The 18,048-nt window shown below is 44.4% G+C and overlaps 1 protein-coding gene across 1 annotated transcript in view; it reads right to left on the reverse strand.

Moving 5' to 3' along the window:
• Nucleotides 1-17,685, reverse strand: part of ppm1lb (protein phosphatase, Mg2+/Mn2+ dependent, 1Lb) — a 42,606-nt gene extending 24,921 nt beyond the window's left edge. Inside the window, exon 1 of the mRNA XM_068317374.1 lies at nt 16,570-17,685. Within this exon, the coding sequence (XP_068173475.1) occupies nt 16,570-16,968 (399 nt within the window). The 5' untranslated portion in view covers nt 16,969-17,685. The remainder of the gene's footprint in view (nt 1-16,569) is intronic.
• Nucleotides 17,686-18,048: the final 363 nt, after the last annotated feature.

Consider the following 18,048-nt stretch of genomic DNA (forward strand, 5'->3'; position numbering starts at 1 on the left):
TTTGTTCAGGACCCAGAGGATTTAGCTGAGCACTTCTCCGATATCCATCAGCTCATGGATGTCCTTGTGCTGAGGACACATCCACAACCAGCAGAAGTTTCTGTAACACATTTGTTCTTAATCCGTTTACCCAGAATCCTTAAGGCTGCAAACTGAATCAGAGTGCGGTGCTTGAAAGTGCTGATCTAGAGCTAGAAGCACGACGAGCGAAGAAAGGATGAGACAACGATCAAATATAGATGCTTGACGTCTCCTAGGTTTGTCCTTTGGCATCTATTCGAATCGCACTTGTCCTTGTCCAGACACGAACACCCAACTCGGCTCTATTTATACACACAGCCCTGCACAATTTCTGAGAAACGCTGACATTTACTTTTAGTCGTTCTCCTTTTTGTTTTGCAGGAAATGAAAAAACATCGGAAAGTTAATTTTATAATACGCAAGTCAGCTGATAGAGAGCTTTATCTGTGATGCAAAGATCAGAACAATCACCTGAAGCTCAAAGTCAGCAAATATATCCCCCTTACTCTGTCTGAAATTCATTTTAACAAATTAAAAGCAGTTACAAACAGATTAATAATAAAATATATGTCGAGATATACACTCATCTAATGCGATTAAACCTGCGTCACATTTTCTCCATATGCACAATGCAAAATGATCTTCCTTATCCATTACCAGTGGACGGAGTTTAGCTTGATTCCACTCTAGCTTCACCTAACAAGGCCTGTGCAGCCTGAACGAATCAGAAGTGGGTGAACCCAAACCTACAACAAGAGAATTCAGGTTTCTCAATTCGTATCGCGTCTGAAATGTATATCTTAATGAAGTTTGTTGCCATACTTTAATCCCTGTGGCACACCTTTCTCTTCTAAGAAAATCCGTAATGGAGCTAAGCTCCTGATAGCAGAATTGGAGGTGGTACCGTTGACATCTAATTTTGCCTTCCCCTTCTGGCCGGCTACTCAGGTAGTCAGTCACAATGAAAGCAATAAGACTGGTCCAGGAATCTCCTCTGATTTTCACAACCACTGTCAAGGTTACAGTTGCCAAAATGTTGAATTCTTTTTCTTGTTCTAATTTGGAATGCAGCCCTTCATCCTCCGAGCTCAGCCCCTGATCTACAAACACACTTCAGCCCCGATCATGAGGGATTCCTTGAATGGTTAATCGAGGTCCAGCAATAATCCAGATCCAGGTCTTTGCGGGTGTTAGAATTCTTAGTTTCCACCAGTGTTTTCTTTGCACTAAAAAGGACAGTAATGTTTGAAGAGACAATATTTAACAGGAATTTGACCTCCTTTTTTAAGTTTGGTGATTTTCAAGGATGTACAAAAAGAATGAAACAGTTATTGGTAGCTGTAGCCAATTAAAGTGTGTGTGTTTCAAGAAAAACAATTTGTCGGATGACATTCACTGACAACACTGACGTACTGTGATGATTCTCATACAAATATCCAGACAGCTGATTAATGATGGAGCTTGATTTTTAAATTCTTAACGTAGCATCTTCTCTTTTTTTTTTCCTGCACTGTCCTACATAGGACTCATTCCATCCACACCGTGAACAAGATGCAGGACGTAAAATAGAGATGGGGGCTGAATGTTGAAGACGACAGGCAGAAGTTCCAGAAATCAAGAGGGAGAGTTTCATTCCTTCTTTTGAATGTGGGGCACAAAAAGCCTTGAGGAGAGGAGCTAAGTAAATGTTGGCGACGACTTCCTTCTCTGTCTGACACACACACACACACACACACACACACACACACACGCTCCTATCACAGTCTTAAAATGTCACAATTTCTCAAGTACACTGGGACACACACACACACAAAGAAAAATCCAGTCTGATTTGTATAAAATGTCGCAAAGAAACCTGTAAATAATTAATTACCCCACAGCTGAAAATACATCCATCTCGGAGCGTCGCCGCTGTTGGGCTTTGAGCTGAACGCTGATGTCATCACCGTCATTAGAGTGGGAGTGGGAGTCTCTTGTGTTTGTGGGCAGGAATCTACGGAGGTGCTGCTGGTGGAGAGAAGGCTCCAAACTGTCACCACCGCATTCCTCACCTCTGCTCAATAACTTCCTTCGTAGCTTGTTGATGGTCTGCTTCCCACCCCCCCTCCACCCCCCACCCCCACACACATCTGATACAGTGATACCATCCTGTTCAGAGTTGGAGAAACCTTATTTTAGCCTCGCTTTTCTTCAGCCATGATCGAAAAGGGCCCTTGTGTGCGGCCCTCAGTATTACTATAATACAGTTGTGTATTATAGTAATACACAACCATCAATCCAAGAAAAGCACTATCACTTGACTTACGCTACACGGTTTCTTAAATCTCCCTTCACGACTGTCCCATGAATAGATTCACTCCTACATGAAGATGCTCACGTTCTCTAAACGGCTGCGTGTTTCGTGTGATGGTATCCGTCTGATTTGCTGAGATTATTTGACAGAACGGCTTCAGAGAAGAATGTAGGTTTCAGACACGCAGGAAATACATCTTATCGACCAGCAGCCGTGGCTGTTCACCACTCAGACAGTTAATCAGGAATCGCAGCCTCCCTTAAACGACAGCCGATTCAGCGGAAATTCTGCTCTCTATTAAAACTAGCTGAGTGAGACCGAGGTCTTTAACCCAGGCTCAAACTTCACAATCAGAGCAGTTAAGAAGAAACAGTGAAAATTAGGATTAACTGCCTAAATCATATCGTCACGAGGAAGATGAAGTGTCCTGGTAGCATCAAGCGGAGTCTGGTGAACCAACATTTACTCACCAACATGTGATTACATGCATACATTACTCCTAATGTTTTGTGCATTTTTATGCTTCACGTTGGCACGCAGTTTGTGAATGTCACATGACCCTCTTGTCTGATTCACTTCCATTCCATGTCATGTTTGCAAATTATTTTTTTTTATCTGTCGAAAAAAAACCCCCCAAACTAAAACAACTTTTTGCTGAGGCAACAATATTAACGGCAAAGTTTATCCCTGCAGGTTTGCAAATCATAGAAATGTGGAGTCTTGGCTTTAGGGGTGACTTCCTTTCTCTGAGTGGTTTTCTACTAATAACTATGGATAGATTAAAATCAATACTACCTCAACTTGATATATGGAGCCTTCATGTGTAACATCGGTGACTTATCTTCCTGCATAGAGGCTGCACAGCCATCAGTAATCAGTTGTCACAATAAAGATATTTTCAAAATATCTCCATAATAACTAATCAACCTCCACTTTTTATAGACTAACTGACTGAAGAGACTGAATCAACAATGTCATCGGCATTCTGACTATCACCGCGCATCGCAGTTGCCCTGCCAAAGGGGTCGTTTTCATTTTCCTGATTCAACAACTTCCTGGTCTCCATTCATGCCTTCCTGTGTCCGCCCATTCACCATCGCTCTCATCTCCATACAGCTGGACTCCTGGGCACGTCAAACCCACTCCCACTTAAAGGGAAATAACCCAGGACCAGACATATGGTGCAAAGCATTCCATATTTCACAATCAGCTAATTTCCATATGCACACACAGAGTGTATTGAGTAGCAGCAGGTGACACGTCCATAATTAGGTCACCCATAAATACAGAGAGAGAGACGGCTGGATTTCTGCTGATCTGTTTTACAAATAATGCATGAGTGAATAAATTGGTGCCTTTTCGTTTTAATAGCGGCGCGACTCGGCTGGTGTCGTCTGGATGGTGCCCTCTCCCACCTTTACGTACTTCTGCATCAGCTCACAGCTTACTTTGCTTTTCTCACGTTCGCTCTCTCGCTGGCGATCACGCCTCCTCCTCTTTCCTCGCTGCTTTGATCCACATCCTCGTCATATTTCTTACCCTCACCACCCATATTTCTCTCTCGCCTGTCACACTGGAGACAGATGTTGCATTTATCACATTAATTACAAACTGCCTGTCGCTTCTCTCGGCCTGATTAGCGACATGGGGGGGGGGGGGCAACGCTTCTGAAGAACGCCACTGTGTGCTTTTTCTTTACCCAAGCCTGTGTGGATATGTTAAGGCATCAGACGATTATTCACCACCAATCCTAACTTCCATCTGGTTGAAGATTCACTCATATGCACTTTCTTTCCTCCATGAGACACATCAATTGTCTTCGCCCCCACTTTGCATTCCCATTCATCAGAGAAAGGAAGAAAAAAAAACACTGATCAATACAATGTTTTGCATGTGAGACGTGGAGCGAAACCAAACCGCGCCACCCGATAAACATACATTCATTAGAATTAATACTCCTCTCATAAAGCTACCCCACAAATTAGAAAATTTCGAATAAAAGATTATCTTATCCAATCTTTAAATCAAGCTGCATTCAATTGAATGGACTCTGATTTTTGAGGTGGATTGTTCAGTGCATGGGGGACGAGGGTTTGCCAGATGAAGCTGTGCGGTACTGAATAATGGGACGAGGAGAGACGAGCAGAAGAGACGAGCTTTCTGCATGCAAGTCATGACGGATACAAGGACAGATACAGGGCTTGATCCTGCATCACATCAGTCTTTGTGACAGGCTGGTTGGAGGCCAAGGCCATTCTCCTGAGCACTGATTAGATGAAGGGGAGACTGGATGTAAGTAAAAGATGTCTCTCAACTAAAAAAAAAAAAAAAGGAGAGAAAGAAAAGCCTTCAAACACAGATGATCTAAAACACTTACGGATTGGAAGCAAGAAAAACAAACTTCCTTTCGGTTCTGTAGCCCGGCCAATGTTCATTTCCCTTTATTTGAATCTTAAAGTTCACTTATTCACAGAGGGGAATTTATTCAAGTGGTAAACAGTGTAATGGCACGATGAGACGACGTTGGTGACACATGAAGCTCCACGATGGCTTCGACACAGCCAAGTTCCCATAAAGCATAAAGTGGACAGGATGTGCCAAAGACCAAACGCTTTGCCCACTTTCCAAAACAACCCTGAGAGTGTCCATTACAGCCACGAACCACACTGAGCTACACACCTTCAATAAGCCTTATGAGCGTAGCTACAGTCAGATCCAGCTCATAAATTCAATCAAAACTTCCATCCAAATAAGTTTCTCATGTCGGAGAGAAAATCCGGGTGTAAATGATGCTTCATTCATTTTAGATTTGCAACAGCTTTTACATTTGCTGTCATGGCTGTCTGGTAAAGATGGCTGCGAGTGTGGAGGCAGATCCAGCAGGCGTCAGGCCACTGGTCTACAAGGCAGCCCAGTTTCCACAACAGGTGCAGTACCATCGTGGAGCGGACCCAGTCCACTTCGGCCCGCTCACTATTTCCAGCCTGAGACACGGCTGACCTCTCAGGCGCTGTCTGCTAAGAATAGACGGACGACATCTCAGTCTCTTCTGAGAAGGATTTTCCTCCAACAAACAGAAAACAGGTGGTTATTGAAAATACAATAAGCTAAATTAAAACACAAGGCATTTACCTTTCTGTAGCACAAAAAGGAATGAAATAAAAAAAGGATTTTGAATAAAAACAAATATAATCACCAGTAAAGAGAAATTTTTAAAAATGTTTTTCATTTCCATTGGCTACAGAACACAAATGCCAAATGGAATGTTGTTCTGCCAGTGGTTTAGAGTCATATTAGCCAGGCAAAAGGATTTTGAATATATTGCAAAAACTACTTGACTGCTCAGTGTTCTCATCGTGCCGCGGGTCGCCTGCAGGGCAGGGCTCTAACACATTATTATGATATTGTGGTTTGCTTTGACATTGTTGGAGGACTATTTTTAAAATTTATTTAATACATGCCAAGTTAAAAATGTCAGAAGTGTTAAAAAGTAAAATGTCAGCGAAGACACTGAATGCCCACTGATGTTCCACCAGGAGGACGAATCAGAGTCAGATCTGAAGGTGCAACTGATGATTCTTTTCATAATTTAGTAACCTGCTGATTGCTTAGTAAATTAATCATATAATTTGATGGGCTATACAATGTCAGAATGTCCTTTAGGAACTTGAACAAATGGGTTGACCTCATCTTGTTTTGAATATCATTCATGGAAGCATAAATACGTTGAGTTTACATTGACTATCTGTAAGGCAGAAATGCAACAACAGCCTGTTTTAAACAGGAACTTTTGTCATATACCCTGGATGAAAAACCTCCGTTTATTTCTGCTCAAATTACCTGAAAAAAACAAACAAAAAAACCTTTCCCTCAACCAAAAACTATCCCAGAAAGAAGTATCTAGTAAGGGATTAGAACTTTCCAGATTCTCCAGAATTCTTGAGGGATGGGGATGTGTGCTGAGGGATGCTAACTGATGCTAACTTCAATGTTCCGCACTTCACCCACTATGTTTAAAGGTCCCAGATTACTGTATACTGTTTTTCATCAATCTCACACAGCTGTCAGACGTCCAACTATATTTGAAATGTTTTTCCCCAAATTGATCCGTGGTTCTGAATTTCACCAGTGTAAAAGTTGCTCTAATGAGCTCAACAGAGAACAGGCTGTTTCAGCCCCGCACTTTCAACTCACTGGCTGCCAAAGACGTTTACAGTATAGACGTTGAAAATGTGTTTTTCAACAGGGAGGGTTGTGGGATGGTCTGGTGGAGCTCGTCAGTGAAAATCAGACGTCTAATCATGGAATTTAGCGTCATGACGACTGATCCAATAATGCACGGCGAAACAGAAGAAGACGGAAAATGTTGCAGCAGCTTACGATGCAACAAAGTTTGTGCAAAGTTTGTGCAATGTTTGCACAGGCCCCACCTCCAGTCAGCATGGAGCCTCTCTACGCTGAATGGAGGTGGAGGCTGGGTACACCCTGGATAAGTCGCCAGATCCTTACAGGGCCACATAGAAGGACAAACACCCGTTCATGCTCACAGTTATACCTACAGTCAATTTAGAGAGACTGCCCCGACCCGGACAACAGATTTCTGACAGCAGCACCGACAGAGAATCTGTTCATCTATTCATTGGTAAGACAGACAGAAGACTCTAAACAGGAAGAGGTTGACTAGCTTGAGCAAAGTGCACTGTATGTGAGTGTGTGTGTTTCCGTGTGTGTGTGTGTTGTAAGTTGTGGACTCCCCTCTGGACTGGAGGCAGTAGACTCTTTAATATTTCAGAGCAGTGATAAATAAATCAGACAGACTGCAGGGAGATAAGGTGACTCTCTGGGTAGGGGCGAGGAGAGAGGGAGACAGAGGGAGAAAGGGGGCATCTAGCAAGGTGGGAGAGATATAAGGTTATGGAGCAAAAGTTCAGAGAGGACATGAAGAAGGGAGTGGAGGAAATGAACATTCTGCTCTACAGGAAACTGCAGCCAAATCAAGTCGCCTCTGTCAAAAAGAGAAATTTGTAATAGACAGAGCTGTAGGTTCAACAGTCAGTGATGTAGATCAGGGATGATGTGAGGAAGGAATCTTTGACCTTCACTGGTCTCACCTCACTCACACATTCAGAAAAACACTTATCCCCAATAATTGCCCTCCCTTTAGGACACCGACCTGGAAACGCAGGGTAAAAGACAGATTTTCGATTTCTGAGGACAAAAGAGATTAGATTTAAGTAGGTAGGGATGAAGGAAGGGGAGGAGTGGATGAAGGAGGTAGGAGGTGAGGAGGGAAAGAAAACAGAGAGTGTTACTGTAGGGAAAGGTCAGCGGAGACAGAGAGCGTGTGAGAGAGAGCGAAGAACAGAAGAAAAGGGTGGAAAACTATGCCACGCTGTTTCTCGCGGGAGTAGCTCCTCACATGGTCACGTAGCCTTCAGACTGACACGCTTAGAATCTGTTCATCTGTCCTCCACCTCATCACATGGCCTTTAAATCTACATTAACTTCTTGCTTTCTGACTTTTCCATGTTCGTCCCCTCTAAAAGAACCCACTTCCTTCCTGTCCTCACATCAGCTTTAAGCTCCTTCCTCCACTACCTTCACACACACCTCTGTTAGTGCGCAGCATCTTTGTTTCTCAGCCACTTTCTCAATCCACCTATGTTTTTTCTCCTCTTGGCATCTTTCCCCCTCTGTCCTCTTCATTCGTGGCATCTACAATCCATCATTTCAGCGGCCTATCAGCCTCCATAAAGCAACTTCAGAAGAAAGTACAGCTACCAGCTCCGCCGCTGGATAAGCTCATAAAATCAACTCAGGACGACGGCAAGATGACAACTTCTGATCAGGGCCTGGCTCCCTAAACGTGAGCGATCCAGAAAATATCACAGCGTCCAACAGAATGGGAGGAAAAGATTAATGGGAGAGACCAATGAATAAATAGAAGAGTGGAGAAAAGGAGAATGATGGAAGAAAAAAGAAATGGTTTAGTGCAAAACTAGTCTGGCTTGATGCCTCTTCCTCTACGTTTAGACGGGTCCTGAGACCCTGGTGCTGTTAGCATTAGCTTCCTTTGCACCACCCTATTAACTATCAACCGTGTTCTCTTCAAGACTACTTAGAAAAACCTCAGTGTTACAACGTGCATGTAAAGCTGCTATTAGACAAGAACGGAAGAAGTGTACAACTTCCTGCTAAGACGACCCGTTTGGCAACGGTTAACTCAGTTCAGGATCTCACACAAAAGGTCACACAAATCAGATTGCAATCTACTTTAAATCCCATTAGAAGATTAACTTTATTTGTTGCTGCTCCTCTGATGTACATTAGGAGCTTAGTTCTCTATCTGTTTGCAAATCATTATCAATGTGCTTCTTTACAACTCTTGGTTTTTTTCTCGTTAGGCCTGACATCTTTACCTCGACGTAAAAGCAGCAAATGCTCTACCAGAAAACCTCACTAATATTGGTTGTTCTTGCACTATCCTTCAGAATGAGAACCCTGATTAAAAAAAAAGGGGAACCAAGGGTGAAAACAAGAGGTAAATAATAGTGAAGGGATATAAATCTCACAAGGCCGCAATCAGCAGTGCATGGCAAAGATCCAGCAAGACCCTGGTGTACAAACAATCACACATACCAGCGCTCTGCTTAAGAATACAATCAGGAAACACACACACACACAATGCCTGCTCTTTCTCCCTATTTTAATCACAAGCACAAATTAATGACACGCCACGGAGTCAGATCCTCTTGCTTATCCTGCGAGCCTTCATTACAGCGTAAAAACAACCTGGCTCAGGGTTTCGTTTGCTGCAGAGAGGATTTGACGGTACGCAGCTCCCAATGAATTGAAACCACGTGCAAACATCACACATTTATATAAACCCGCATTCCTCTTGCCTGGATGGATGGATGGACGTGTGGAGGGCTGTGCAGCACATGCACGTGGCAGAACATCTGAGGGATTTTTGCGACTTTGCAAACAACAGACAGTGGCAGGCAAACAGCAACAGGGGGCATGTTTCCCTTCACCAGGATGCACCTGCCCCCCCCCCCCCCCACACACACACACACACACAGCGGCCCATCTGGGAGCACGAAGAGAGATCACAACTGTGAGGGTTCACAAACATCACAAAAACCTGCTCTATTTGCGCACAATCACACCAATGTCACCGACTCTGGACAGCTGCGACTTGCTACCTCCTATTGGCCAACATTCTTCTGCCGCCGCCGCTCATTGCCAAGGTAGCAAACAGGCAAACTCCAACTGAATCATCAATTCTCCCAATAACACACGGACAAACAAACAACTGTGGAGCCAACGCTGGTCACACCGACTTTTTCCAGATTCATACACACGAGAAAACATCCACATTCCTTCATTTCAGCATTTTATATAACTGTCATCAATGTTACGAATGTCATTAAAAACAAAGCAGCCCAACTCACTCCAGCCATGTGATAAGATTTAGAGACTGCTAATCAGCTTCATGGAAAAACCACACATAACACTGCATAATCTAATAGCACCGCTTCCGACAAATATAGAACGGCTGTGGGCGAGTGTTCTGCATTCAGAGCCAGACTTGTAGCTTTGCAACAAACCAGATTCTAAACCTGCACTGCCAACACAAGCAGCCTGCTCGGCGTTTATAATAGACAACACGTCATGCAGCGTAGAGCTAAGAGCGTCCAGCAGCATGGCCGGTGTGGTCACCGAGGGGAGTGTGGCTGCAGTGGGGGGGGGAGGTCTGGGTGGATGCTAAGCAGGGTGATTTGGCTTTTGTGGCCCATTCATTGTCTCCCAACCCCCGAGGAGAGGAGACGGAAGGAGAAGGGAGGTTAGGTGAAAAGAGAAGCAAACACAACGGATGCAATTCTTAACTCCAAGACCGTCCCCTGGAAAAACTCAACAAAATGCAGTTCCGTATGATGTGATGCACATGTGTGTGAGTGAACAGTGATCTTTCTTTTGCATGAGCCTGTGTTTATATTTAGCTACAGGGATTTCAGCAGGTGGTTGACAAAGAGGGCATGAAATTATTGAGCAGTCGCTTCCATCAGGGAAAGACGGCACCCGGGGGCTGCAGGATGCCCTTGTATGCTGTTGGCAAACACATAAATGCAAACATCATTGATGGTGAAGCATCTTCCCTTTAGTTCAAATGTTTTCGAGTGAGGAGAAGGTATTTACAAGGCAAAATACGATGAAGCACAACGTAATAAAATGAGTTGGATTTATGAATGGGCTTCACATTTAAACATGTTTACTCCTGGGGGGCGGGGCGGGGGGTTAACACTCAAGCTGCTCACCTGGTAATAGCCCCATTCATCCATTTAGCTGCTGTGATTCATTCTATGATTCCACTCCCCAGTTGTTCCCCCCCGAGTCTTAAAGTCCTCTGGCTGCAAGGACAACAGACCTCAGCTCCAGGTACAAATCACCCGAAGGTCAGAGGAACTTTCAGCAGGACGGTGCCAGCTCTGCTGTCCCCCCCACCCCTCTCTCTACAGAACAAGTATTTTCAGAACACCACTTCCCAACTCCGTTCCACTGTTTGCCTCTACTGCCACGGAGGAGCGCCAACTTTAGCCATAAGTGTCAGAAGTGAGTATCGGATGATTATAGTAGTTGTGAGTAATTCATCTATTTTTGCCTTATATAAAGCGGTGAGGTCACTGCTGGAGCTGCAAGGAGGTCAGTCCCAGTTGAGGACATGTGAGGGTAGTGCTGCTGGTGTTGCAGCCTAACAATAGAGGTCACAGTCATGTCAGAATTGGTAGAAGGGAATAAGATGCTGGTGATGCTGTTTACCGATTCACCGGCCGCTTGGAAGAAATGTAAGAAACACAAAAATATTATGATATATTAAGTTGAGATCGCATTTTTGATGTAAAAGATTCTTAAAATCCAACATAGCACAGAGAAAGCATTGTTCAAATATACAAAAACATGGTCCTCTGCACTGCTTTCCTTTTAAAATCCAGGATAGAATTCTTTCACCTCATGCAAATAAACCCCTGATGCACCAACAAACCTCAAAGACTTTTTCAGCCACCCGTTATTTGACTAGAACACGACTCCCCCAGGCTGCGGGGTAACTTGTAGTCACTAAAGTCTTCAAACGCAGGCTCCTCTCTTGGGGAACCATTCTCCCGTCTCCATCCAGGATGCTGGCATGAATCCTTCCGTTCTGATAAATCTCATACTTGAAGTTGGTTCTCTTGTTTTCAGGTATCCATGGATGTTGGTATTGGTGTCAATACAAACTGATATCATTATTGTGATTAATCATGCCCTGCTTCTTAATATTAATTTAGATATTATAACTACTACTTTCTGCAATTATTTTATTATTACATCCCATTTCAAAGCGGTGAAGTTTTGTAGTTGTTAGCGTTTGTTCGTCCGTCCGTTAGTCCCCAAAATATCTTTGCAACCGTTGCAAATAGAAAGATGAAACAAAAAGCAGATTACTCGGGCAGCAAAGGGGATGAAAATGAGATGACCTTGACAAAACTAGATCAAGGTCAAATTTTACATTTTGAACACTCAGGAACAGGATAAGATAGAAAGATGAGGGAGAAGGCCAGTGTAAGATCACAGAACAAAGCTAGTGCTTTGATCTATGACAGTAGGTCAGAACACTAGCTGTGATCTTTGCAAGTAGGTCAGGGTAAAATATTTGAATTCAGGGGTATCGCTGGATGTTGTAGTCTCTGACTGCATTGGTTCTTGTTGTAGCTGTTTTTGTGGTTTCAACACATCCGTCTCTCTCTCTTTGTCTTTCTGAACATATCAAGGTCGGTGAAACACCAGAACACAACACACAGGCACACAACTGCAGTCCAGGCAACATGTTAGTAATTACCTGAGTAATTATCAACATGAAAATCCTCTATTTCGAGGTGTTTTGTTCCTGGTGGTCTGTTTTATGAACTTACTCGGGGCACTGATTGACGACGTGATGTGAAATGGAGTGAAGCAGGTGTCTGGCCCTGATAAGCCGTTGGCATTTCAGTCCTCCACAGTGAAGTCATGTCTGCATGAAGACCAGATAAGACCAAACTCCCCTCTCATCTCTGTGTGAAACCTCGGTGTCCACCAAGCAGTACATCTTCTCTGCGTGATTCAAGCTTGTGAATGATGCACACTGTAAATATACATACACTTTGCCGCCCTTGGTTTTCACACACTCACTCTCTTCATGTTGGCTCTCTTTAATCCTGTTATACTGACAGCGTAATCAGTCACATGCTGGCTTTTTCTTTTATTTATTCTGCCTGGACAGAATTCAAAATTCAACTAAACTTCATAACTGATCCTGTGTTCAAAAATGGAGGCTTACATGAGCTGTGCCTCATCACTACTCCACCTGCCCTTAAATCTGCTATCCTATCTACTTTGGAACTGTAGTAATTAATGATGGAGTTGAAAATAAATGCTCATCCAATATGAATGCAGAGTTGTATTGAGGGCCAGGAGTGAATCATCAGGAGAGAAAACCAGTCAAATGTTGTGGGTAACAGCATAAAAAAAATGGAATGGGGCTTCCAAGTAGACACTGGGATTGGAAAAAATTGCACTGCTTTTTGCGAACCCCCTTTAACACGTAATTTACATTTGCAGTCATTTCATTTAAGCAGACATGAGCATCTTTTCTGCATGTCACTGTCTTGGACATAGAGGAGATTGGGTTGCGTGACAGACAGCCTAGTTCATGTCGTCAGGTTGTTACATGCAATACAAACTTCTCCAAAACCAAACTGTCAAAGTGCACACCAGACCAAAATATATGTGTCTCGAACACAGATATGCTACCCACTAACACCCAACTGGTCCTGTCCTGATCCCTGACACAGTTACACCCAATGAAAAGCATACGACGACGGGTTATGAGCTATTTTGTTTGTCAGAGGGGAAATACTTCTCCTGGTTCTGCAATACAGATGTAGATAAGACTGAGAGGACCCTACACATAAATGCTCACAGTCCCTCTACAGTCATTCTCTCCACTTCTTTTCCCAGCGTTCCCCCATCGCTTCCCTTTCCAGATAAGAGACCATTCTCAATCCCACTCCAACAAAACACCATAAAAGAGCTGTCACAGAACAAGAAATCAACAGAACGAATGCCAAAGCGATGGAAAAAACAGACAGAGAAGCGCAGCACCCACACAAAAGTTAAACAGCCTTGTAGCGAGAGTCATTTCTGTTCTACACAGTTAAGGTAATTTTGCAGTGCCTGGAGCGACTTCCTGACAGGGAGGCAGGAAGGAATCCAGCGCACCTGATTCTCACTCTGGTGAGGAACCAACGACTGACGTAACTGTAAGGATGGAGAAGATCTTCACTTTTATACTCGTTATTACCATGTTAGCTAAAACTGCCCGTTCTCATCCAGATTTGTAGAACTACAGCGTGTGTAGTACAGAGATGAGGGAAGTACTTCCTTGAATAAACATGCCACGACAACAGTATTTTCTGCAGTACAAGGCCTAAAAGCTTTTAATTTTCTCAAAAACCAACAACGCATTTTATAATCCAATCCATCCATCCATTCTCTTCCGCTTATCCGGGGTCGGGTCACGGGGGCAGCAGCTTAAGCAGGGAAGCCCAGACTTCCCTCTCCCTAGCCACTTCGTCCAGCTCCTCCGGGAGAATCCCAAGGCGTTCCCAGGCCAGCCGGGAGACATAGTCTCTCCAGCGTGTCCTGGGTCGTCCCCGGGGCCTCCTCCCGGTAGGACGTGCCCAGAACACCTCACCAGGGAGGCGTCCAGGAGGCATCCTGACCAGATGCCCGAGCCACCTCATCTGGCTCCTCTCAATGCGGAGGAAACTCATTTCGGCCACTTGTAGCCAGGATCTCATTCTTTTGGTCACGACCCACAGCTCGTGACCATAGGTGACGGCAGGAACATAGATCTACCGGCTTTGAATGATAACATACAGTAATGACCGCTGTCATTAATAATCCTCATGTATGGTGGGAGATCCTGGAACACATCCCTGTGAACACCTGCACTGCCAATATTTGTGTCTTGATAGTGTTTTTTCTCATCGTGGACATGAATTAATTATTATAGAGTGGGAATAAAAATGTCTGACACCTCCCTAACTATCCAGCTGAAGCATGCAGTATTCATGATACTGCATGCATCCCTCTGCTTTATTCACAATCCTCTGGTTGAAAGAAAAATCTCCATTGGCTAAACAGGGGGAAGTTGTTTCTGAAGGCGTCTGTCTGGCATCCTGTTCGCTCGCTTCAAAAGAGGGTGTGGGACTGAAAACACGCCAACTTGTTGTTGCCCGTGGACATACTGTAATAAAACAGCCACTCGCCTACATAAGAAAATCTGAAGCTCCTTCTTGCTCTCATTCTCAGCACTGATGCCATCCCACTTGTTTGCTCACAAATACATCCCCTGTTCACTGATTATTTCTCCTTCTCTTGTGCACACCGGCTCACAAGTGATAAAAACAACAACAACAAAAAAGACCTCAACAGTGCGAAGAAGCATGGCAGAAAAGGCCACAGAGGAAAATAATCCAATGACCAGTTATGGTCAAAAGCTGCAGCAGTCAGCACTGCAGCCCAAAATTTAATTTTCCCTAAAAGAGCAGCGATCCTGGATGAGCGCGGCTGCCTATTTTTAGTGTGTTATCATTCAGCCTCAATAAGACCAGAGCAGTCACAGACAGCATGAAGCTCCTCCACAACACAACCAGCTGATCAAAAAACTGTGAATATTCCTTCAGACGCTGAAGTAGAATACTAGCGAGGCCTTATATTTATATTCTGTACATTCGTCTCTGTTCTATCATTATGTGACACCGTAGATGAAATTCTCGGAAACGCTGCCGATGTCCAAACGTGGCATGACTGCATGAAAAAGCAGCGTTTTCACGTTCTCGTCTTATTGCGTCGCCACCTCAAATGCTCTTCGTGAAGCCGTTCCCATGTGACCCACCGGCCTGTGGCGTCTGTGTCCCGAAAACAATTGGCAGAAAAATATGAAGGATGGAAAATTTTGGCACTAGTTCTTAAATAAATGAGAAGCAACCTTACCATTTAGAACACATGTCAAACTCAGGACCCAGGGGCCAAATGTGGCCCACCACATCATTTTATGTGGCCCACGAGAGCATAAAAGGTCAGAGTGTCCAAAAATAAATAGGTCAAAAGCCTCCCTGACCAAAAAGCAAATTTCCCATTTGCTAAACATTGCAGTTCTTAAGCCTATTTTAACTTTGACCAAAAAAAGGAAGTTAATGTCTCTATTTTTTATTCACTTGGATATTTTGATCCTTGATTGATGGAGTTCTGTGGGTTTAATTAAAAAGGATTTATGTTATAACAAAGAAACAAACTGTTTTTCTGTATAACTAATGTTTGTAACTCGAATAAGTAATAAATTTGGAATGACTGTATTTAACATTAAGGAGTAGTTACATTTATTTTACATTACACTGAGTAACTTATAGTTACATTTATAAGTTACATCTGGCCCTTTGAGGACATGCTGGATGTGGCCCTCAGTGGAAATGAGTTGTGTGTGTGTGTGTGTGTGTGTGTGTGTGTGTGTGTGTGTGTGTGTGTGTGTGTGTGTGTGTGTGTGTGTGTGTGTGTGTGTGTGTGTGTGTGTGTGTGTGTGTGTGTGTGGTGTTGGTGGGCTGTATGGTGTACAGAGCTTCCCTGCTCCAGTATGATATTCACCACTAACACACACAACTATCTCCCACACACACTAGTAACACACACAACACCGATAACACACACTACCAGCATATACTATCACACACACACCACTAACACACACATGACTAACACACACATCACTAACACACCAGAAGGGGTCTTAATAATCTGACCTGTCCACTGTACCCCACCTCCTCATTATGTATGCAAATTAACAAGTTCATGAATTTACATTCGTGACTCAACACCGGGGTGAGTGTCTGGACAATTGTCTGGTTGACATTTGATGAGGCTTCCTTTAACATCCACTCTGAACACAATGATCACCTACAGGATTAACGCGGATGATTAAACGTCCTGTCCGTGGATCTGTCGCGTCACGCTGTGAAACACTTCATCAGCTGTTATGAACACAGAAATAAAAACTTGAGGCCACTTAACGCACTTTAACCTGGATTCTTAATGGGGTGTCACCTGAGCCTCCCCTCTTGATACCCCCACCAGTGTTGGTGTAAACTGTGGCCCGCTGGGGGCCACGGGGGCGCTCTCACCTCTCCACCGTGGCCATCAAAAACCCCAAATATGGACGGGTGGCTCCTGTTGACCACGTCCGTGAGCACCTCGAAGCGGTCCTCCATGTGGTCCCTCCGGCCCTGGATGGAGTACACGGCCACGTTGTTGCTCTTGAACTCCCACGTCTTGGAGAACTCCGCGTCCAGGACGTCCAGCCCGCCGAAGCGCTCGTTCTGCATCATCTCCGCCACCTTCCCCTTGACCATCTTCACCGCATCGCGGCTGGATTTCACGATGGTCTTAACTTCATCGGTGTGGAAGAAGTAACTCCACAGCGCCAGGCTGATGCACAGCAGGAACAAGGTCTCTGGTCTGAGCAGAAAATAACGCATGATCCGACCGAGCAGGGACAGCAGGGTCATTGTCTCCTCTATCATTTACTTATTTACACGCAGGATAATCGCGGCAGGTTGTTGGTCGCTTTGCGCCCGCAGCGGATTTCAGTCCATCGTCGTGGGTTTGGTTGCGTGGAGGAAGCAGGCGCATCTAAACGAGCGTTTCACACCGGGGCGCAGACAGATTGGGACCCCACGGGTTTCCAGTTTACCGCATTTCTTTGACAGGACTCAGGAGGAAGGAGGTTTTCACGCACGTCCACAGATCGGAGCGGAGCAAACACGCTCCTCCCGGATCCCCGTAACGCGCAGCCCCGCAGTGGCGTGTTGTTGGTGGACCATCTGACTCTACCGTCACCCCGCACGGTAAACGAGGTCTCTCGTGGACCTGAAATGAAGCGGCGTGGAGGTGTGGGCTGAGCCTCTCCCTCCCCGGCCGGAGTCGCTCCTGCTCCCAGTCCTGAAAATAGCGGTCCGCGGTGGAGCCTCACATTCCCAGCTGCCTCTCCGGCTGCGACTCTCTGCTGGTGCCTCTCAAGCAGCGGCGGTGCGTTCAAGTGCGGCTCGGAATGCGTCCTGCATCTGTCCTGAGCGGCCACGCCACGGAATTACACAGTCCATCGTCATCTGCATCCTATCTTGTGTTTGAAAGGACATCTCCACCATTTAGGAATATGGGGGAATACTTTGCATCTTATTCATGGATAATAAAAGTTAAATGCTATTTCTATGTGACCTGCACACACCAAAGTTTGATCTGGATCTAAGTACTATCCCAGATCTGTTGATCCATAATATTTAAGTTCATTGGGATCAATGAAAATGTGCTATTGTTAAATAATAATAATAATAATAATAACAAAAACAACAATAATAATAATAGTAAAGTTTTGACTACGATCGTATTGTCAGGGAGTTGATTTTGATCTAGATGCGGAAGGAAACCAGTTCGAGATGAATAGTTTTTCAGTAGCTATCAAGGTAAATATATCAATGTGAAGTTCTAGGAGTTTTTGTGATCAAGGACTTATACAACGAAGGTCAAACATACCAGTGATTCATTCTCTCTGACAGCTGTATAGATCTAAATATCCCATCTTTATTGTTTTCAACGCTCTTTTT

This window comes from Antennarius striatus, chromosome 6 (assembly GCF_040054535.1).
Source record: "Antennarius striatus isolate MH-2024 chromosome 6, ASM4005453v1, whole genome shotgun sequence".
NCBI lineage: Eukaryota > Metazoa > Chordata > Actinopteri > Lophiiformes > Antennariidae > Antennarius > Antennarius striatus.